Source organism: Andrographis paniculata, unplaced genomic scaffold (assembly GCF_009805555.1).
Source record: "Andrographis paniculata isolate CXL003 unplaced genomic scaffold, ASM980555v1 Contig62END, whole genome shotgun sequence".
In the NCBI taxonomy this organism is placed as follows: Eukaryota; Viridiplantae; Streptophyta; class Magnoliopsida; order Lamiales; family Acanthaceae; genus Andrographis; species Andrographis paniculata.
In genome coordinates this window covers 1736273-1749825 of record NW_026137598.1, presented here as the reverse complement: position 1 = coordinate 1749825, position 13553 = coordinate 1736273, and the positions used below count along the sequence as shown (strand labels likewise).

The following is a 13553-nucleotide window of genomic DNA, read 5'->3' as shown; positions in this document are numbered from 1 at the left end:
GCCCTCCTGGTCCCCAAGCCAGACCAGCCATTCCCCCTTGAAGGATAGTGGCATATGAAACCTGCTGAACCCACGGCTATGGAGGTGCATTCCCTGTAGGCTGACCTGCGAGCTGCCCTGACAGTGCTGCCCCTGGATGAGCTCCAATCCATAAACACCATCTCCAATGACGTCTGGCGCTCCCACCATCTGAGGGTCAAAGCCTCAATTGGCTTGACCTCCTTACGGTTGTGGTATTATCGATATATTGTCAAACTGTAATCCTGCTCCACCAGTCGGTCCCCTGGGCGATCCAGTGCTTCCACGACCTAAGCTTGGGCTGAAATTCCCTATGAGGGATGGATTTCCTCCATCAGATGGGGCTATTCCTCTCGGACCTCTATATGTAATTCTTGAACTTCGAAAATTCTGACCTCCACTAGCCGCTGCTCGGCCTTCTTCTTCGCGGATTTGAAATGCTTCTTTCCTCAAAGTTTACCGAATTATGTCGGCCAATTGCCCAGAGATTCCGTATGCGATATCCCCAAAATCAGCCTGAATACATTGATTCACCTCTCTGCGTACCGTGTCCACCAACGTTTCAGTCGATGATGACTCTTTTTTTTTTCCTCAGCCTTGGGGTATGGCTTCCACTGGGGTGAACCGGTGTTCCAATCGCAGCGTTTCATGCACCCATATTCAGACCTGAATTCTAATTCTGGTTTTCCATGGTGATCACCTTACCACTATGAAGTTGCATACGCAAACCCGACTTGGTACCACTGGGTGTGCCAATTGTTGGAACTTGAAATTTGAAGGTTCTAAAATAGTTTGTTGATTCCATCGGTGTGTGTTCCGGAAGTACTTTAAAGAGCCAATCCGTCGCCGGTTAACTAAGATCTCACACGATTGATTGAACTAAACTAAGATAATCTATGGAAAACAAGTAAAATAAATTGCAATAAGCATAAAAGCATTTAATTTGAACTAAATTGCATAAAATGAAACTAGAACATGAAAAGAAAATAGAGAAAAATACGAGTTGATCTTCTTGTGCCTGTGTGTGATGTGTTTTTTCCAAGTTTTAATTCTAAGATAGAATAACCGCCTCTTCCACTAAAAGGAGTAGTTCCAATGATTTATCCACCACTCCAACCGCCTGTTAACCTCCTTCCATTAGCTCCCAACCACTTCCATTGCCTATGGACTGGGTTCCATTTGTTTTGAACATCTTCCGTTATTTCTGGACCGGGTTCCATTCGCTCTGAACTTTTTCCATTGCCTCTAGATCAGACCTGCAGCTTACCCTGGCTTGCCGTCATCATACTCCTAGCCGATCTACGGGGATATGTCCCCAACAGCCTCGAGTTACATATAATCTTTCTTCTTCTTTCTTTTAGTTTGACCCATGGAGCCTTTCATATAAAACATGTAGGTTTCGGGGTCTTCCATTGATGTTACGAAGTTACCAACCCAGGGTCGAAGAGGTTGTTGTCTAAAGGCCTATGGAAGCTACATCCTCTTGCTCTGTGGAAGCACCGCAGCTTGATGGAAGTTGTTGCCTTCAGCTTTGAGTCATTTGGACTTTGGGGTCCAACAATGTCCTCCTAAAAAAATGGATATAATGCGAAACGTATGGAGCTTTACCCCTTTTTGGAATTTTCTTCTTGTGGAGCTTTGAATTCTTCTGGAGTCTCGTCCATTTGCTTCATTTTTGGAAAAAACTTCTTCATCTGCGTTTCTCTTGAAAAGGACTCCTTCGTCTGCTTTTCTGCTTGAAGCGGCTCCACAACCTGCTTTATTCCTGAAAATAACTCCACAACTTGTTTTCTTTTTTAAAGCGGCTCCACAACCTGCTTCCATTTTGTTAGCGGCCTGGAAAATACCTGCTTTCATTTTGTTTCGTATTTAGCGATTTGGAAAAGACCTTCTTTCACTTATCCACTTTATTCTTTTATCAAAACTCAAGTGGCGACATATACCACTTAAGGTGCCTAGCATTAATAACATTTCTATATTCCGTCCCATCAATATTCATCAATCTATAAGCACCGTTAAGCAACACTGTACTTACTTGATATGGACCTTCCCACGTAGGAGACCACTTCCCAAATGTGTTATCTTTGAAACCTTCGGATAACACTGCTTTCTGCTCGCCGGCATACTTTTTTGTTATAAGCTCGTGCCACTTTCACTTATTCATTCGGATATTCTCCAAGGCCATCATTCGATCTTCGTGTACGTAATCCAACCTTTGTAACACAGCTGTGTCATATTGCTCGGGATTAAGCAAATTTTGCTTCAAGAGTCATAAAGATGGCACCATGATTTCCAATGGCAATATTGTTTCTTGCCCATAGACTAGCTGAAATAGGGTGGCGACATATACCGGTGGCTTTACTTCGGATTGCTTGCAGGCCCATAAAGCCAACACTTTGTGCCATCTTCTCGGGTTGTCTTCCACAACCTTTTTAATTACTCCAATTAAGACTTTATTGGTTGTTTCTGCTTGCCCGTTCGCCTTCACATAATACGGGGAAAAATGCAAAAGATTAATCCCATACTGTGCGGCAAAGGCAACTACTCTATCACTGGTAAAAACAGTACCTTGATCAGCGTAATTGTCTGCGGAATTCCATACTGATGAATTCCATAGTATTGCTCTAACCACTTCTTGATAATGTCCAAACAAGCGTACTATGGTTCTTACGACCTCCGATGAGTACGAATCCAAATAAGAAACTGAAGACGTCAATGAGGCAAATTCATACGACCAAGAAGCTAGAGAATCTATACTAGAGTATAATTTGACATTAATCACTTTCCGAGCTCTTAGCACCCTTCCAAATGAGATTGAAGATACCGAACAATGCAAAAATTTATTTCATGAAAGGTGTAAGATCACGACTAAGGTATGTAGTCTTATCATTTACGGTGATAGTTGTATTAATGTCATTAGTGACCTCACAGTGAAAAGACTTCATTTGAGGATGAATTTGCACCCGAGGCCTTACAAACTATAGTGGCTCAATAATTGTGGGGAAATCAACGTAACCAACAAGTGTTGATGGAATTGAGCTACAAGGTTACAAGGATGAGGTAAAATGTGATGTAGTTCCAATGCAAGCATGTCATATTTTTCTTGGAAGACCATGGCAATTTGATAAAGAATTTGTACATAATTGCCGTTGTAACCGATATGCTATCACATATACCGGAATGGCCATAGTTCTAAAGCCGTCGAGTCCTCGAGAAGTCAATGAAGATTAAAAAAAAATACTTGTACAAAAAATCTGCCACCGAAGCAAGAGAGAAAAGAAACCAAAAAAAAAAAAGACAACAAAATGGTGAACTATGTCATTGAATCAACTCAATATAAGGAGCCTAATTTGAGGTCCTCCTTAGAATCACCCACAACGAAAGATACTTCGCATGCAAGTGCATCTACTCTATCACATAACCTAACTACCCCACAACCTCTCCAATCTTTATCCTCACCAATAAATACATTTATTCCTAGCCACTCCCAAATACTTTAACCTTTTACTAAAAAATCAAACACTGGTGTAGTGATTCATGGTTAAACCAAATGGAATTCTAAACACAAGAGTGAGATGTCTAATCTTTTTATGTGCAGGAAGAAAGCTTTACACTTAAAACAAGGAGTTCATTGCTCGCTATTACTTTTAAACCTACTTATTTTTCTATGAATGACTCAAAAAAACTTTCATGTAGTTTTGATAACTTATTGCAGGCGTATAATGTTGTTTTTCCTGATAAAGTACTCTATGGTTTACCACCCACTTGTGGGATTGAGCACCAAATTGATTTTGTTCCGGGAGCATTGATTCTTTATCGGCCAGCCTATCGAGCCAACCTGGATGAGGTAAAAGAAATACGAAGGCAAGTGGACGATCTATTGAACAAAGGTCTGACGTGAAAGCCTAAGTCCTTATGTTGTACCCGTCCTATTGGTGCAAAGAAGATGGAGGTTGGTGCATGTGTGTGGATTGGCCGAGCCCTAAATGCTACAATAGTTAAGTATTGTCATCTCATGCTTAGATTAGTTGACATGCTTGATAATTTGTGTGATTCTGTAATTTTTTCAAAAATTAATTTAAAAATTGGCTATCACCAAATTCAGATGAATCAAGGTGATGAGTGAAAAACTGTCTTCAAGACTTCTTTTGGTCTATATGAGTGGTTAGTTATGCCATTTGGACTTGCTAATTCCCCAAGCACGTTCATGCCATTAATGAATTATATTTTAAGGAATTTTATAAATAAGTTTGTGGTAGTATACTGTGATGACATACTTGTTTATAGTACTTCTATTGAAGCACATGTTGAACATTTACAAACAGTTTTAGATGTTTTACGAGCTGAAAATTTGTATGCTAATTTAAAAAATACAACTTTTGTGTCGACAAGTGCAAATTTTTTGGTTTTATTGTAGGAAAAGATGGAGTATGTGTAGATCCTGCGAAGGTTGCAACCATCCAAGAGTGGCTCACACCTACTAACGTACGTGATGTCCGCAATTTTCATGGTCTTGCAAGTTTCTATGATTTGTGCGGAACTTCAGCACTATTTTAGCACCCTTAACTGCAATTATCAAAAATGATGATAAGTTTAAGTGGGAAAGTGAATAACAAAATGCTTTTCATACTTTGAAATTGAAACTTACATGTGCACCCGTACTTGCCTTACCTAATTTCTCTAAACCGTTTGAATTTAATTGTGATGCTTCTGGTGTAGATATTAGCGTCGTCCTCTCTAAAAAAAAAAAAAAAAGAGATCCATTGCATTGTTCAGTGAAAATCTACATGGCGCTGCCTTGAATTACTCAACCTACGATAAGGAATTGTATTCTTTAGTGTGGGCCTTGCAAACATGGCAACATTACTTACGTCCTCCTTCATTGACACATTTTCCTATGTTGTTAAATACAAGAAAGACAAGAAAAACATCGTCGCGGATGCATTGTCACACAGGTATGCACTTGTTACCACACTTGATTCTAGCTATTAGATTTTTTGTATTTAAAAGAATTATATGCAACTGACCCTGATTTCTCTGATATATTTGCTAAATGTAATTCACGTGCATTTGAAAAGTATCATGTACATGATAGGTATTTACTGCGAGAAAATAAATTGTGCGTGCCTAAATGCTATTTAAGATAATTGTTGATTTGGAAAAGTCATTCTCGAGGTTTGATGGGACACTTTGGTAGGAAAAAGACACTTAATTTGTTGCAGGAACATTTTTTCCACGAATGAAATTCGAAGTTGAAGCCTCAATTTGTCGGTGTACAACATGCCTCTCCTACTATTCATCGACATGGTTTGTATACTCCTCTAACTATTCCTGAATCCCCTTGGGTTGATATTTCTATAATTTTGCCTAGGAGTAGATCTGGTAAAGATTCAATGTTTGTTGTGGTTGATCGATTTTAAAAAATGATACATTTTATTCCATACACAAAAACCACTGATGTTTTGCATGTTGCTTCATTATTTTTTTAAAGTGGTTCTTAAATTGTATGGTGTTTCGCAATCCATTGTTTCTGATAGGGATTCTCGATTTTTAAACTATCTTTGAAAAACACTTTGTGCTAAATTAGGTACAAAATTAATGTTTTCCACATCACACCACCCACAAACTGATGGTCAAACTGAAGTTGTTAATCGAACTATGGGTAGCTTGTTACGTGCCTTAGTTAATGGGAATTTGAAGAGTTGAGAATAAGGTTTACCTCATGCTGAATTTGCATATAACCATATGATTCAAAGCTCTATAAATTGTTCTTCATTTGAGGTTGTTTATGGTTTTAACCCATTAACTCCTCTTGACCATATGTCATTGCCACGCAATGAGCATGTTAGTTTTGATGGTAGCAAAATGGCTGAATTTGTTCAACAACGTCGTTCACAAGTTCGGGATAACCTACGAAAGGCAGCTGACAATTACGCAAAACAAGCTAACCGTGGGTGCAAGAAGGTTGTATTCGAGATAGAAGATTGGGTTTGGCTACACTTAAGGAATGAAATATTTCCAGAATTTCGAAAGTCAAAACTTACTCCCCGTGGCGATGGGCCATTTCGAGTGTTGGAACGCATTAATAATAATGCCTACAAACTTGAACTCCTAGGTGAGTACCAAGTTCATGCTACTTTTAAGCTTTTTTTATGCAGTGAATGAATATCTTGTTTGGAAGAACAAAAAAGCTTTTCAAGAATGAGGGAATGTCGCAGGCGTCCAATCTTCAAGGATTCGAATGCCCGTGGGACCCATCACTAAAAGGCGAGCTCGTCAGTTTCAAAAATCCATCACTGCGTTGACCCGATGATTTTTCGTGGAGAATCAATTTAAATATGATGCTTGGAGATCACTTAGCCCTCACCTGACACTACTTCAATGGGACCCGCAAGAATCGGAATTGAAAGATCAAGAGAATCGCCAATTATGGAAGATTGTCAAGAGAATTACAAATTATGGAAGATTATCAAGAGAATTATCACTTATGAAAACTTTTGGAATTTACCTAAATATAGATTTCCTTTTGTTATAAATTTTCATATAGTATAATTATATATCTAGAACTTTCCTTATTATTTATTTCCTTATAGTTAGACTTACCTTTTGTGTTTTTCCTTTTTTTTTTTTGTCTTTTACTTTCCTCAAGGACTTCTATATAAGGTCATTGTCTATCGTGATAATGAGAACTTTTTATATCTAGAATAATATTTCGCTTTTATAATTTTTTTAGTGTTAGAAAGTGATTTTCTCGTATTTAGAGTCTTAAATCGGGTCTTTGGAGTGATTCAATCGGATCGTGGCTTTCAATCTTTTGCAGTGAGATTTAGCCTATTATTTTTGTTTTAACCTATGGTTTGATTTCAGGTCGAGACTTATTTTTTTGGTTGGTTATCATCGATATTAATTTACATTCTCTGCACTATATTTTCTTTTTCATTCTATCTTCTTTCATCCATATTCTGAATCATTTGGTTCAATTGAACTTTGTGGATAAGAAAAATACTTTGGGCATAATTAGACACGGTCGGCCCATGTCATTTTTTGTCCGTTAAACTTATGCATAATTTATTTATAATAAATAACTTTATCCGCATATAATTTCATTATTCTTATTTTAGCAAATAATGACAAATTTGTCACTATTGTTCTACTTATCCTACTATAATATCCTCTAGTTATTTTTTACTTATTTCACTTTTATATTAAAATAATTTAATTTCTTAGTCTTTGTCCAGACAATATGACATAAAGTGTCTTGACGAAGGAAGTAATAAACAATACATAATTTACTTGTTTATCCTATATTGAACAATATATATATTTATATAATTATTTTTAATGTTACTATTGAAAAATTGATTTATCATCTTCTCAATATAAATTTTTTAAAAAAAAAGATACAAAATTAAGATCGCATTTTTATATATTTATAGTTGCAGTTAAATTAAGATTTTTTTTATTGTATATATAAATTGATAAGAAATAAAAAATTAAATAATTAATTATTACAAAAGTATATTACAGGTTATGTGAATTCAAACAAAAGTACCTTACATGTTATTGTAGTTATATAAAATTTGACTATGAGTAATACTCCCTCGATCTCAGCTAATTTGTCTCATTTAGATTCGTCACGGAGTTTTAGGTATTGTATAATTAGTGAGTAATTAAGAAGTATATTAGTAAAAATAATTTTATATTAAATTATGAATTTGAAAATGTGAGTAAAGTGTATAATTGTATTTCAAAAAAAAATAACAAATTATATGGGACGGACGAAAATAGAAATAGTGGACAAATTAAGTGGGACGGAGGGAGTACTTATTAACAACGATAGTATATTACACATGATATTTGCTTATTAAATTCTACGTAATACTTAAGGTCCTTTATGTCCCCTAGTACTCGTTATGGTATAACATGTCCATAGTATACCCTCGTTATTTACCTAAAATTATATTATATAAATCACATTTATTTATGTGATATTTAATTTTTTGATGGAGTTATTACTATAAAAATACAAGTATTATGTTATGTGCCTATGGTATATTCAGTATGACAAGAAGTGTACATATCCAATTAAGAAGTTGCATATTTGTGTATGGAAGCATTTGTATTCTTATACAAGTATATTTTTTTGTAAACAAAGATATTTAAGAATTTTTTCAAGAATTATTCATCGATTCTTGCTGGATCGAACAACTACGAGATGATTTTATCACCCTCATGTTGTCAGATGTTAATGTGCATTAACGGATACTTTTGAAAGGACTTATGGGATCACCTAACCATGTATTTTAAGTATAAATGAGAATTTCACTTAAGATAGGTATGACATAACATATCATATGGTGAACCATAATAATAGATATTTTGGAGTTAGTGTATAACTGATGATGTATGATGTTATATGAATTGTTATTGTCTGTGCAAGTATTTTTGTGAGTATGAACAAACTCCAAATAAGAAGAAACGTGTTAGAAGATATATGAAGTAAATCTTATTCATGAGACATATTTAACCTTTCTATGGTGTGAGAAACGTTTAGTTGTTGATCTGTACATGAAACGTGTACATCAATGCTTTCAAAATAATTTAGTGAGTACACATCTTCTCATTATACGTCGAATATATATAAAGATACTTATACATTCTATTCGTCAGTGCGAGTACTTTAATCAATTCAGAAGTATGTAACTTAGTGAAATGAATGAATAAATATCATCATTGGGGGTATCTGGCTTAAACTTAGGGATTTTTTGACATCCAACCATGAAATCTTGCATTAATGACTAACTACCCAAACTTGGCAATTATATGTTTCATACCTAAGTTATTTCCAATTCATGTATAAAAATTAGCATACAAATTCGATAAATAATACTAAATAGCCGCGTCAATTTCTCCTAATAAAATATTCACAATAAGTTTTGCCCGACATGTTTTAATATTATCAAATTTGTTAGATCATCTGCTAGGCGGGTAAGTTTTCGTGTTGTATAACACGGAACTCTAAGGAAACATACATATTAGTGGCCCATAATTGTGGCTCTCACCTTGGGCCTGACAATATATATATATATATATATATTAAAAAAAGATAAGTTTGCAAGAATATATACAACCCCGATTTAGGTTAATGAAATAACTATATAGTTGTATGTAACTTTTTTGTAGAGGAACGCTAATTAAAAACTAGGACATACATTATATATCATTTGTTGTAACCAAAAGTATATAAAGGCATTCACACGAAATAGTAAAAGCAAACAAAATTTTTATAAATCGACAAAATAGATACATGAACAACCACCTCTGTGATAGAGATATCAACAAACACTTTCAGTACTTAAAAAAAGTAATTCCAACATGAGAAATCGACACCTACGGTATTTGAAAAAATAAAAATTGAACTCCACCACCTCATGATATCTGAACCATTTTACTACAAAATTAAACCTAACAAAATAAAAATAAAGGCTTTGTTTCTTTGGCCGTGAGTTTGGAAAACTCATTGTGTTGTTACTGTGGAAGCCTAATTAAGCGTCAAACCATCGCCCTATAAGACAATCTGAAGCCTACATAAATAGGTTTTGACTTTTTCAAAACAGATAAATACACTTCGGTCTGCACGCACACTCATACGACAGTAGAACTACTTAACGATTTAATGCAATTATAAACTATAATTAAATAAAATATATATAATATGTATATCATTTTGTAGAGAATAAAATTTTATATAATTATTTATTTGTAATTAATATAAATTAATACTAAAATCACACTATTATTAATTATATAAATAGAATTTAATACACATTACATCATTATATTATTACCTATCAAATCAATATCTATTAAAACCCCTCAAACCAAAACAAAACCTATTAACCCAATGGAACGCATCTTCCCAAAACTACAAAAAAAATTCAAATTCAACCCAAACCAAAACCAAATCTTTAAAAACTAATACCAAAGAAACATACCTAAAGATTCTTCTATATACAATAAGATTATTTACAATTAAACCACATCAAAATAACTTATATTTGAAACAATTGTGGGTTACGATGCCGAAATAAGTTTGGCTAGCACCAAGGCTTGTACAAACCATACAGAGGCACAAAACAAAGAGATTAGAATACACCACGAATTCGAAAGCATAAAACTAAAATATCGATTTTACCAATATAAAAATTTAACTTAATTCTTAGAATTTTATTTGGGAGAGGAGACCCTCTTTGATATTTCGAGCAGAATGTACACATTTGTTTTATCATCTCGGTTGGTTGTTGATGAAAAAAAAAAAAGACTTTCGATTTAGTGATAATGATGATTTCAAGGTTGAGGATCGAAGCTGACGGTCTGAAAGTGGAAGAAGAAAGGTATCTCAAGAAAATAAGTGATTTAGATCATGTGTATTTTATAGGTTCGGTTGTTCTTTTGTATATTATTTTTTTAATCGGTTATAGTATATAAATAATAACCAAAGTACATCACTTTTGCAATTAAATCTGTATAGCACGATAATTTCAGAGTACGAAAGTAGAAAATGTAAATTTACGTAAATTCAACGGAAGTATATAATATATTCGTTATATAAACTTATCATTCCCAGAGCCAAAATGAATAATAGGGAGATATATGTAAACATTTTATAAAAGTAGAGAATACTATGGAAATAATATGTAAAAAATAAACTTAAATGTATTTTATCTAATATAAATTTAAATCAAAGTGCCAAAAAAATATAATATATAAATAATTTATCATCCTAAAAAGGCTAACACCAAATAATTAATTTAATACATAGCACAACTCCCTATTGCAAAAATAATACTCCTTTCGTCCCACCTAAATTGAACCATTTAATTAGGAACATAGCATTTAAGGTAAAAATATTTAATTATTTATTAATAATGAGTTATGATGTTATTTTATTAAATTTAATGTAATTAATAATATTTATAATTTTAAAGTAAATATAATATGGATGATTAAAAAAATTAAAATATATGTTTCAATATTTAAAAATTATATAGCAATAAAAAAATATATGCAATATGAATACGTTTTGTAGAGAGTAAAATTTTCTATAATACAATTAAATAAAAAAATACTTTTATTAAATTATAATTAATATAAATTAATTTTATAAAAGAGATGTAGTATTAAATATAAATAAAAAATTATTTATTTTTTGAGAAGAGAGATAGAAATAAAAAAGGTTTTAAGTGAATTATAAGTTATTTATGATGTTATATATTATGTAATTAATTAAATTATTTATATTTATTAAATATATTTTAATTTAATAATTTTTACCTAAAATAGAAATATATCAATTATTATAAACAAATAATAATAATAATAATAATAATAATAATAATAATAATAATAATAATAATAATTGTGATGAGACTAAGAAAATATAAAATATAAATATTTATAATTTGAAAAAAATAACACCAAATAATTAATTTAATACATAGCACAACTCCCTAATGCCATATCTTGAATTTGAAATGATAGCCTCACATAATAATAATTTTTCTTTTTAAGTCTAATTTATCGTATCTAATTCTTTGCCTTTTGTATTTTTATCCAATACACAAAAGAAGCACATTTTGGTCATTTATATTTTCCAGCTGTTTCTAGAAATCTGCGAAGCATGACATGTGCTGATCGGTGCGGTGCGGTGCGGTGCCTACTTTCTATTTCTTCTTCTTCTTCGTCTCCTTCACCGGTTAAAAAAGTGAAACGCATAGAAGAACAAAATAAAGAAATAATGGAGGGGACTGACGGAGTGACAATCACTGAAACGTGGCTGAGGAAGCACACGCAGATGTACGTCGGAGCCACGCGACATCCTTTCATTCTGGATATCCGCGAGGGTTCCGTCGATCTCTCTTCCTTCAAGCGGTGGCTGGTAAGTAGCTGTTTATCTTCCTTCCTAGCTCTTTCAGTTGTGTTCCAGTTTTGAGAGTTTCCGAATTGTTTCTGCCAGCGGATTAAGCGTAATTACTTTTATGTTTGAAGAACAATTAAGGATGTTGACTTCGATGTCAACATTTGTTCTCTCCCAATCTTGATTTAGGGATTTGGTTGTATCTACAATAATAATAACAACAACTCAGACTTTAATTCTTTGGAACCTTGTGGAAAAACATCAATCAACAGTATTTTTGGTGCTGCATATATAATAATATCGGAAATTTGCATAGTGAATCAGTGATTCTAGAAATGTGAAATGAAATGCAGGGACAGGATTACATATTTGTGAGAGCATTTGTCCCTTTTGTGGCGAGTGTATTAGTAAAAGCTTGGAAGGAATCTGATGATAAGTCAGATGTAGAAGTAATTTTGGGCGGTGTTGCTGCTTTGAATGATGAGATTAGTTGGTTTAAAAAGGAGGCTTCCAAGTGGGGCGTTGCGTTGGACTCCATTGCGCCTCAACGGGCAAACCTTGAGTATTGCAGGTACGAATGAACATGTATGTAAGTATGTAGATATGTATTGTATGTATCTATGTTGATCATTCGAAAGTAGTGTCTGCAACCAGATTCTTAGAGAGTTTAGCAGGGGCAGAGATGGAGTACACCAGGGCAATAACAGCATTCTGGGCAATTGAGGTTGTGTATCAGCAGAGCTTTGCTCACTGCTTAGAAGATGGCTCCAAAACCCCAGAGGAACTGAAAGAGACGTGCCGAAGATGGGGCAACGACGGTTTTGCTGAGTACTGCCGTACACTGGAAAGCATAGCAAACCGTAGATTGGCGCAGGCATCGGATGATATGCTCGCCAAAGCTGAGCTCATTTTCTTGCAGGTACTGGAACATGAAGTAGAGTTTTGGAACATGAACCATGGAGGATCCGCATGAATCTTTAATTCCAGAGATCAAATCAAATCGTTAGTGTTGTGTTACGTATGACCAATGGCTGGTTACGTTGCTAAACAAGTATGAGCGAGTGTTTGCAATTTTACTACACTAAGTGTTTCAAGCCATGCAAATATCTTTTTTCGTTTGGAAGCATGGTTCACTGTCGCAGATCGGCCTTTACGGCATATCGGCGCGGCTTATCTCGCCTATATAAATTTTTTTATAGAAATTTATATTTATTTAAAAAATTATAATAAATATTGATGTATTTTTTCAACAAATAAAAAGTAAAATTCAAAGATATGGAAAATATCTTTAAGCTTGATTAATTAGTGCCTGATCTTAGGAATTTATAAACACTGTACGGTACATAAAGAAATTAACTGGAAAATAAAATGCTGGAAATTTAAAGTGGTGATCCCCAAATTCGACTTTGCTTTGTTGAAATTGATTGAAGATGCTCTCTCAAGAAAAATTCAATCCTTAAATACTTCCTGAGAGATTATACTGGAAACCGTCGCCTGAACGGTTACAACGTCTCCTTTTCAACCGTCTGCCAACTCTTCACAACGTCTCCTTTTCAACCGTCTGCCAACTCTTCTCCTGCTGACACGTGTCTTTAGCAGACCAACATTATCACTCTAT

General features: G+C 33.9%; 1 protein-coding gene across 1 annotated transcript; it reads left to right on the top strand.

Moving 5' to 3' along the window:
- Window positions 1-11675: 11675 nt before the first annotated feature.
- Window positions 11676-13058, top strand: LOC127260398 (probable bifunctional TENA-E protein). Its single transcript, XM_051288127.1, has 3 exons — window positions 11676-11956; window positions 12289-12506; window positions 12590-13058. The coding sequence occupies exons 1-3, from the start codon at window positions 11699-11701 to the stop codon at window positions 12906-12908; spliced, it is 795 nt and encodes a 264-aa protein (XP_051144084.1). The 5' UTR covers window positions 11676-11698; the 3' UTR covers window positions 12909-13058.
- The last annotated feature ends 495 nt before the right edge of the window (window positions 13059-13553 follow it).